We start from the raw sequence: 10,777 nt of genomic DNA, 5'->3' as shown, positions 1-10,777 counted from the left end.
GTAGAAATAGTCTCCATGCCTAAGTGCCGGGCCAAGTGATTAGGACACCTGATTCTCATCATTGGGATGGGTGGCCAAAAACTTTTGGCAATACAGTGTATATAAGTGTGTGGATCAACTCACCAGCATGATTCATGATCACGCTCGGAGAAGCTGGCGGCCAAGTTGATGATTTCTGACTCGACTAGTGATGTCTGGATAAAGAGCCAGCGTTTGACCCCCAGCACCCCGAGTCTGGAGCGTCACTCTGTGTGCGTTTGAGTGCAGACACTGGACATCTGACCCGGGCCGAGACTCCCCTCAGGGTGACGGCGTGATGACTCACATCACACACACACACACACACACACACACAAAATGTGTGCGTCGCACATTTCAACTTTCAATAGTTTATTTCCTAAGAAAAAGGAGCTAACAAGAGAATCTTGACAGAAAAGTTACACATATTTATATATATATATATATATATATATATATATATATATATATATATATATATATATATATATATATATATTCATAGAGATAATAAGCATGTTTTACCAATAGAAATAAACAAAAACATTATTTAAAGGGAAAAAAAGTGGTTTTAGGAATGTGTTTACTTCAGTTTGGACGGATGCTACCTTTAACCCAGGGGTGTCCAAAGTGCGGCCCGGGGTCCATTCTAAAAATACTATCAAAAATATTAAAAAGTGGAACAAAACAAACAGGTCAAATGTAACGAGACTAAGTTTCAATGTTGACTATAATAACACAAAGCTGCCATGGAGGATGTTTTGTCTGTAAAACTGTCATTGCTCAAAAAATAATAATGAATCAAAATCAATGTTTTTTTTTATTATTGACCTATTAAAGGCTCCAACTACTTCACATCAAATAGTCCACTTTGAAAAAAAATTTCGGGGGGAAATTATTGTATAAAAACATGGAGGTTGTTTTGTTTTTTTTCCTATAAAAACGGTTTTTGCTCAAAACATAATAATTCATCAAACTCAATGTTGTTGTGAATTATTGACCTATTCAAGGCTCTAGATATTTCACTTGGAAATAATTTTCGGGGAAAATATTGCATATTTGCCATAAAAAAAAACAGGGTTTTGTTTGACAAAAACATAAAACAAATCTATTATTTTGTATTAACAGATAGACCTGAAGTTGAGATTTAAGTAATAAATAATAATAAATGAAAAAAATAATATATGACTTATTTGGGCAACTGTATGACTGAGAGCTTAGACCAAACTTAAGGGGAGCCCTAAAGATAAAAAAAAACAAAAAAAAACATATATTATAAAAAATATCAAAATGTTCTCCGCATGTTTTAATTTTTCAGTGTGTGGTCCTCAGTGGAAAAAGTTAGGACACCCCTGCGTTAGCCTGTTATATTCTTATCAAAGCACATTAATAATAACATAAGACTTTTAAAATAGCACCGATATTATATATCTTAATTTGTCTCAAAAAAACGAACCAGCGTGTGTTTGATTAGCGTCACATCAAAACATTGCTAAATGTGCTTGCAAAAATAGAGAAATATAACTAAATACAACATAAATGTACACAGGGATGCGTTTTCTTAGTGAGATTACAAAACAGAAAAGCGACTCTTTAAACAGGTTGCGTTAGACGAGGAATGTAACGACAAACATCTTGAAGTTAGCACACTGGCGGTCGGACTTTTCGTGAAAATAAACGTCTTCATTCAAATCTCCGCACGTTAAAAACCTTCACAGATCTTTGGCTAACAGCTACATTTTTTACAGCATGTTTTTGAGCAGACTTCCACAGGGACGGAATCAGATGTTCCTAAACCAGCTCTACGTAATTAGCGGGGTAAAGCCCCTCGCAGCCGCTGTCCTTCACCCCCCGACACCAGCCCTGGTCGTCCTCTTCCTCCGTCTTCACAAACTCTTCGCCTACAAGAAAGAAGACAGTCGATCGCTGGTCCTTGATGTCGGTCGAAGGTTTTCACACACCTGCTTCGAAGGACAGCTCGTCCGTCTCCTGGCCCACGTAGTCGTACAGCGCCCTCACCCTCACGCCGCCGGGCTTCATCACCTCGCTAACGTGACGAGACGAGGTCAGCGAAAGCGTCGCTATGCTACACCTCGTCTTTTGGAAGCACTCACCTCTTCTCTAACGTTCCTTTCTGCTCGACTTCCATCTTACCTTTTTTGCTTTTCTTCTCGGGCTTCCATTCCTGAACATCAATCCAAGAAATAAAACAATGAATATTTCATAATAATAACACAATAGGAATCCTTCATAAGATGACAGATTAATCCTCAGCAAAACATAGTCAAGGTTGTATTGGTTTTAACTAGCTAGTTAGCATGTTTAGCTTTCTAATAGCATTACAGCAGCAAAACATGTAGCATTGTGGCTAAGTCAAATCAAATCTAACTTTATTTATAAAGCACTGTTCATACATATTAAAGTAAATAGCTTTGTCAGCAATAACACAAAGCTAAAATGTGGATGCTTTTTACATTTTTCTGTATGTCACCTTTGCTGGGTGATCCTGCTTTAAAGGCCTACTGAAACCCACTACTACCGACCACGCAGTCTGATATTTTATATATCAATGATGAAATATTAACATTGCAACACATGCCAATATGGCCTTTTTAGTTTACTAAATTGCAATTTTGAAATTCCTGCGAGTTTTTTAATGAAAACGCCGCGGAATGATGACGCGTACGCGTGACGTCACGGCACCACTAGCGGCTAAAAGTCGTCTGCTTTAACCGCATAATTACACAGTATTTTGGACATCTGTGTTGCTGAATCTTTTGCAATTTGTTCATTTAATAATGGAGACCATAAAGAACAATGCTGTAGGTGGAAAGCGGTGGATTGCAGCTGTCTTTAGCACCGAGACACAGCCGGTGTTTCTTTGTTTGTTGTGAAGCGGAGCGGTCAAGCGAACATGTTTTCTTTACGTCAACTAGCATGTTTTTGGATGGGGAAATTGTGATGTATATCTTACCGGAGACATCAGTGGATTATTCGTCGTCCTGCAGCAGCTGTCAAAAAAGGCAGCTGTGAGCTTGGCTCCTCGGCTTCTCTCTGAGACACTTCGTGTTCACCGCAGCCATCCGACCTCGAGGTATGTCTTTACAATCTTTAAAATCTCACTAAAACACTATTAAAACAATAAGCAGATAAGGGATCTTCCAGAATTATCCTAATAAATGTGTCTAATTACATCTGAAACGCTCACACTGCCGCCGCCCGGAGGTGTCGCTTTTTTTTTCCTTTTCTAGTCCTTCACTATCACTATCCTGATTCACAAATCTTTCATCCTCGCTCAATTTAATGGGGAAATTGTCGCTTTCTCGGTCCGAATTGCTCTTACTACTGGTGGCTCCCATTATAAACAATGTGAATATGTGTGGAGCCCTGCAACTCGTGACGTCACGCGCACATACTTCCGGTAAAGGCAGGGCTTTTCTATTAGCGACCAAAAGTTGCGAACTTTATCGTCTATGTTCTCTACTAAATCCTTTCAGCAAAAATATGGCAATAACGCGAAATGACCAAGTATGACATATAGAATGGACCTGCTATTCCCGTTTGAATAAGAAAATCTCATTTCAGTAGGCCTTTAATGTCTGCTTTTAGCGTTAGCATTAGCTAGTTTTGTTAGTGAATATTTCATTTAAATTGACTGTCAAATGGTTAATGGTCTGTATTTACATGGCGCTTTTCCTATACCTGAAAGGATACCGAACCTTGGAGAGGCACAATTACAGTGAGGATAAACCCACTGAACTACACAGACAGGAGCATCAAGTGGTAATTACCGGCTGAATGTTCATTTGTTTTGCTCACAGGAGAGCATAGGACAACTGTAAGTGATCACAACGAGCACGTCGCATTGTACCAAAAATAGAGATGAGCATTGTTATCTGAAAAGGTAAATGAGGTTGTTTTTTAACTAAAAGGGTAAATCCAGATTGAAATGGTGCACCAGGTTAAGTTGTTTATGAGTGTGTTTACTACATTATTAATTAGTAACTGTACCTTGTTTGCAATATTATTGCATATACCTTTTTAAATTTTTCTGTATGCGACCTTTGCTGGGTGATCCTGCTTTAGGGTATGGTTTTAGGGTTAGCATTATCTAGTTCTGTTAGTGAATATTTCATCGAAATTGACAGTCGAATGGTAAATAGTCTGTATTTATATGGCGCTTTTACTATACCTGAAATGATACCCAACCTTGGAGAGGCACAATTACAGTAAATGAGCTTGTTTTTTTTTTAACTAAAGAAGAGTAAACGCAGATTTAAATGTTGCACTAGGTTAAGTCGTTTATTAGTGTGTTTGCTACATTATTAATTAGTAACTGTACCTTGTTTGCAACATTACAGCAAATACTTTCAAATATACCCTTAGTTCTTACTATACTTACTGTTTTACTGGGAAAAAAAATCAGCAAAACATTTAAAAAAAAGTTCTTGTATGACATTCTGACTATGAAATTGCAGTTTCCTCCAAATATTGGGGTAATTTCTTAAGCATGCATATATATATATATATATATATGTATCATACTTGCCAACCTTGAGACCTCGGATTTCGGGAGGTGGGGGCGGGGTCGGGGGTGGGGCGTGGGACGTAGTTGGGGGCGTGGTTAAGAGGGGAGGAGTATATTTTCAGCTGTTGTGTGGCAGTTGTGCACTGCACTTTCTAAAAGCTGTAGATGGTATTGTCACATATGCATGATTGATTGAAACTTTTATTAGTAGATTGCACAGTACAGTACATATTACGTACAATTGACAACTAAATGGTAACACCGCAATAAGTTTTTCAAATTGTTTAAGTTGGGGTCCACGTTAATCAATTCATGGTAAAAATATATACTATCTGCATAATACAGTCATCACAAGTTAATCATCATAGTATATACATTGAATTACTCTACAATCGGGGGGTGGGATGAGGAGCTTTGGTTGACATCAGTACTTCAGTCATCAACAATTGCATCAACAGAGAAATGGACATTGAAACAGTGTAGGTCTTACTTAGTAGGATATGTACAGCCAGCAGAGAACATAGTGAGTTCAGATAGCATAAGAACAAGTAAATACATTAGAAATACATTCGATTATTTACATTAGGTTATTTACAATCCGGGTAGACAGGATGTGAATAAAGGAGGATTACTAATGGGTTGAAGTTGCCTGGAGGTGTTGTGGTGCATGTACAGTAAAATGGGTAAATGGGTTGTACTTGTATAGCGCTTTTCTACCTTCAAGGTACTCAAAGCGCTTTGACACTATTTCCACATTTACCCATTCACACACACATTCACACACTGATGGAGGGAGCTGCCATGCAAGGCGGTAGATGGCAAATAAATGTTTGTCATGTTTAAGAGTGTCACATGGTGTTTACGGCAGACGAACTGCCTTAAGGTAGATGTAAACATGACTGCTGTTGTTGTGTGTTGTTACTGCGCTGGGAGGACGTTAATGAAACTGCCTAACAATAAACCCACATAAGAAACCAAGAACTCGCCCTCGATCATTCTACAGTTATAACGTCATTGGGCAGACACGCTCTTTATACACGTCACTCAGGTCTGTATGGAGCTGGAGGGGGGCGTGGCCTCCAGCTACGCCTGAATTTCGGGAGATTTTCGGGAGATGATTTGTCCCGGGAGGTTTTTGGGAGAGGCGCTGAATTTTGGGAGTCTCCCGGAAAATCCGGGAGGGTTGGCAAGTATGATATATATATATATATATACATATGTATATATATATATATATATATATATATATATATATATACATATGCATATATATATATGTATATATATATATATATATATATATATATATATATATATATATATATATATATATATATATATATATATATATATATATACATATATACATACACTAATATATTTACACATAGACATACCTATACATAATACACATACCTATACACACACATATATAGTGTGTGTACATACATATATATATATAAAAAAAAAAATATATATATATATATATATATATATATCTATATATATATATATATATGTATGTATATATATATATATATGTATGTATATATTACTGGCAGGTTACAGACCTGGAAGTGTGGCCAGTCGGTGGGCATGCCAGGTCCATGGGTGTTTTTCCACCATCGTAGGTCCTCCTGCTCGTCGATGGCAGTCACCGTGTTGTGCAGCTCGCTGTACACTTCTCTCACGCTACACAACACACCAAAGTTATTTGTGTTGTTTAGCACACGTTGCAGACTGTGATGATGCATCATTAGTGTCATTAAATGCTGGCAAATAATATTTCCATCAACTACTTTTCTGTTGAGGGTCTCGGACTGTTATTGTCACGTGGGGCAAACAATAGCCAATCAGGTAGCGAGTGCATTGAAGAAGCCGGAAGCAGAGCAAACATAACTCCCGCCAACAATAACACGCCCTAAGTGAAACCAACTTCATAAAATAACCAACTGTGTGTACCATTATTTATGAAATCGTTAAAGTGGGGTCATGGTGTAAATAATGAGGATAAATTAGCACCATAAAGAAGTTACCAGATAAGCTAACGGTTAGCCTCGCTTATGGATGTGTTATTCACTGGCAGCAATGGCGACCTGCAGTACACTGCTGCTCTCCACTGGTCAGTCAATGTACTACGTCAGGCCATTTTTGCTTGAGTTTGAACACAATGATGTCTAAGCTTCAGAAATATTGTTCTTATTTTTTTTCCCTGACCTCTCATTAGTGGTGACATCAAGATGCTTGTCAAAGGAGAGGAAGGCTTGTTTGAGGAAGACGATTCTCTTGCGCTCTTCATCCTGCGACTGGTCAAAGATGGCCTCCATCTCTTCCATGTAGCGAGGAGCGTAGCGGTTGGCCTCCTCCAGAACCTTCTCGTAGCGGGCTCTGACCTGTGATCATACGGTGCGTATATTAAAGGCCTACTGAAACTCACTACTACCGACCAGGCAGTCTGATAGTTTATTTATCAATGATGAAATATTAACATTGCAACACATGCCAATACGGCCCTTTTTAGTTTACTAAATTGCAATTTTAAATTTCCTTCGAAGTGTCCTGTTGAAAACGTTGCGGAATGATGACGTGTACGCATGACGTCACGGACTGTTAGGAAATATTAGCGCTGCGCACACACACAGCTAAAAGTCGTCTGCATTAACCGCATAATTACACAGTATTTTGGATATCTGTGTTGCTGATTCTTTTGCAGTTTGTTCAATTAATAATGGAGAAGTCAAAGTAGAAAGATGGAGCTGGGAAGCTTTAGCCTTTAGCCACACAAATACAGGGTGATTCTTTGTTTAAAATTCCATTTACTATGCATCAGAGTGGTCAAGTGAACATGGATCCCGACCAAATGTCAACCAGCAGTTTTTGGTGAGAAAATTATGGTAAAAAGTCGCCACTTACCGGAGATCAGCTGAGCTTGTGCCGTGTCCGTACAGCTGCCTTCGACTTCCATCAGACACTGGCCTCAATACACCCGTGGATACACCCTTCTGACTATCAGGTACTATTAAACTCACTAAAACACTAGCAACTCAATAGAAAGATAATGGATTTCCCAGAATGATCCTAGTAAATGTGTCTAAAAACATCTGAATCTGTCCCAATGCAATCGCGGTTTTTTTTTTACTTGATTTTTTATTTTATTTTATTTTTTTGTCCGTCGCTATCAATATCCTCAAACACAAATCTTTCATCTTCGCTCAAATGAATGGGGAAATTGTCGTTTTCTCGGCCCAAATAGCTCTTTTTGTTGGAGGCTCCCATTAAAAACAATGTGAGGATGTGAGGAGCCATCAACGGGTGACGTCATCGTCTGCGACTTCCGGTAAAGGCAGTGCATTTCTGTTAGCGACCAAAAGTTACGAACTTTATCGTCGATGTTCTCTACTAAATCCTTTCAGCAAAAATATGGAAATATCTCGAAATGATCAAGTATGACACATAGAATGGACCTGCTATCCCCGTTTAAATAAGAAAATCTCATTTCAGTAGGCCTTTAAATATGACCGCAAATATTTGATATATTAATGGCTTACTTTCTCAGCCTCCTGTTGGACCACCTCTCTGTCCTCCCGGATCTTCTTCTGCTTGTCGGCGGCCACGTCCGAGTTTCCCAAAACGTTGGTCTCGCGCTCCCTAGCAGCGTGCTCTTTGCGACTGGCCTTGTGGTACGCCCGCCTGGCCTTGTCCAGCTGCCACACACACGAGGATTCAAGGAGGTACAGGTCAGTTGGTACTCCATACAATATGCAAAATGAACTTAAAGTTAAATTACCAATGATTGTCACACACACATGAGGTGTGGCGAAATTATTCTCTGCATTTGACCTATCACCCTTGATCACCCCCTGGTAGATGAGGGGAGCAGTGAGCAGCAGCGGTGGCCGCGCCCGGGAATAATTTTTGGTGATTTGGTGATTAGACTAAAACTTAGGCTTCCTTTTTATTGTCATTCAAATTTGAACATTACAGTACAGATAAGGACATTTTGTTGCATGAGCTCATGGAAGTGCATGATAAAAAAAAAAAGCAATAAGGTGCAGATATAAATAAAAAGATTACTGTATAGATAAATACATTGCACTTTTGCATATGTATCCACGTTTATGGATGTGTGTTATATTGTCTTTATATAAATATAAACATATGTAGTACAAAAATATCAAAATGACTGCTGCATGCTTTGACATTTCAGTATGCGGTCCTCGTTTTTGTTTTTTTAAATGTATCTATACATTATTATTGTGCAATACTAAGATTAGAATGAACCAGTATAGCGCTCTAATTGCTAGCTAGCGATTAGCAGCGCTATACTTTTATACTGCTATTTTAAATACTAACATGAATACAATAATATCACTATTTAGTCATGTTTTTGTGTTAAACCTGCAAGGTCCAGTGAGTAGGGAAGCCATACAACTGACATATATCATTTGATTCAGCCAATTCACACAAATTATGGGCGGCCTTTGTCCATTGCCTGAAAATTCCTTACATATTTTAGCCAAATCTAATTAATGAATTGTGAATTATATTTATATAGCGCTTTTCTCAAGTGAATCAAAGCGGTTTTACATAGTCCATCCATCCAATTTTCTACCGCTTATTCCATTTTGGGGTCGCGGGGGGCGCTGGTGCCTATCTCAGCTACAATCGGGCGGAAGGTGGTGTACACCCTGGACAAGTCGCCACCTCATCGCAGGGCCAACACACATAGATAGACAACATTCACACTCACATTCACACACTAGGGCCAATTTAGTGTTGCCAATCAACCTATCCCCAGGTGCATGTCTTTGGAAGTGGGAGGAAGCCGCAGTACCCGGAGGGAACCCACGCATTCACGGGGAGGACATGCAAACGCCACACAGAAAGATCCAGAGCCCGGGATTGAACCCTGACTACTCAGGACCTTCGTATTGGGAGGCAGACACACTAACCCCTCTGCCACCTTGAAGCCAGTTTTACATAATGAAACCCAATATCTAAATTACATTTAAACCAGTGTGGGTGGCACTGGGAATTGGTGGGTAAAGTGACTTGCCCAAGGACACAACGGCAGTGACTAGGATGGCGGAAGCGGGGATCGAACCTGGAACCCTCAAGTTGATGGCACGGCCACTCTACCAACCGAGCGATACCGCCCCTAATTAGTCTTTGAGCGACATTTAAACGCACACGTCAACTGTCTAAACAAAACATATTTTTGTTTCTTGTGTTGACAAAGCAGAAACAACAACTTGTAACATCATCTCTTCATTGATCAAACGGCACAATTGTCCTCCCGTGTAGCTCAGACCTACTTCCTGTCCCTGTCTAAAGCGCTAAGGCTTCTGGGCAACATTTACTTCCTAGTCGGAATATTTATGTAAAGGATAAGACGACAAACCTGTTTTCATATGCAATGCTGACCTAGCATGTTAGAGATGTTGAAGTGTGATGATAATAATTTTTTTATATACAAAGAAAAATGAGTGCTATAGATCATTATCAGCTGTTCCCAAACCCGCTTAACGTGTGAGGGTGAATGTGTTGGAACATAAGTGAAAGTTTAAGACGGGAAAACACGCTAACTCGCTAGTGAAAGCAACTTGTTGACGACAATAAGGAAGCATTTGGTGGTATGTTTTTCTGTAATTACAATTATTATTAGGGCTGCACAAAACATCGATTCACATTTGAATTGCAATTCTTATTAACCCGATTCTAAATAGATTCATAATTTTCAAAAATGTATTTTAAAAAAAACAAAACTTTTTTTTTAATTTTTTTTAAAGAATTACATAAAATGTTTTTTTTAGGCCATCTCCATGCAACCAGAAAGAGCTTTTCTAACCTGTAACTTGTTTGGAAAAGTTTCATTATGTTTATTATGCCAAATAATACATTATGAAAAATGGTTTGATTCGATTCTGAATCAAATCGTTGGGTGGCGAAAGATTCAAACCCCTAAAGATCACTATCATTACTTCTAACGAATTAAAACAGCACAGCAATTTGACAATGTGCTTTTACTGCCATCTAGTGTCTACTTTTGAGTTTGTGTGCTATAAAAGGAGTAAAACATCAATAGTTTTTATTGGAATCCTGTGTTTTAGAGGTTACGCTTAAAACATCGATAACCTACTCAGTGGCCTAGTGCAGTGGTTCTCAAATGGGGTACGCGTACCCCTGGGGGTACTTGAAGGTATGCCCAGGGGTACGTGTGATTCTTTTAAA

At 38.9% G+C, this 10,777-nt stretch overlaps 1 protein-coding gene across 1 annotated transcript in view; it reads right to left on the bottom strand.

Annotated features, from left to right (window-relative positions):
• Nucleotides 1-1,309: 1,309 nt before the first annotated feature.
• The window catches only part of si:ch211-51c14.1 (protein kinase C and casein kinase substrate in neurons protein 3), a 34,864-nt gene continuing 25,396 nt past the window's right edge, over nt 1,310-10,777 (bottom strand). The window contains exons 5-10 of the mRNA XM_061905602.1: nt 8,095-8,250; nt 6,764-6,939; nt 6,118-6,238; nt 2,133-2,203; nt 1,980-2,065; nt 1,310-1,919 (exon numbers count right to left, since the gene is read on the bottom strand). Coding sequence (XP_061761586.1) covers nt 1,810-1,919; nt 1,980-2,065; nt 2,133-2,203; nt 6,118-6,238; nt 6,764-6,939; nt 8,095-8,250 — 720 coding nt within the window. The 3' untranslated portion in view covers nt 1,310-1,809. The remainder of the gene's footprint in view (nt 1,920-1,979; nt 2,066-2,132; nt 2,204-6,117; nt 6,239-6,763; nt 6,940-8,094; nt 8,251-10,777) is intronic.

The sequence above is a fragment of the Nerophis ophidion genome, linkage group LG07, assembly GCF_033978795.1.
Source record: "Nerophis ophidion isolate RoL-2023_Sa linkage group LG07, RoL_Noph_v1.0, whole genome shotgun sequence".
Classification (NCBI taxonomy): domain Eukaryota; kingdom Metazoa; phylum Chordata; class Actinopteri; order Syngnathiformes; family Syngnathidae; genus Nerophis; species Nerophis ophidion.
This window is presented reverse-complemented; position numbering and strand designations above follow the sequence as displayed.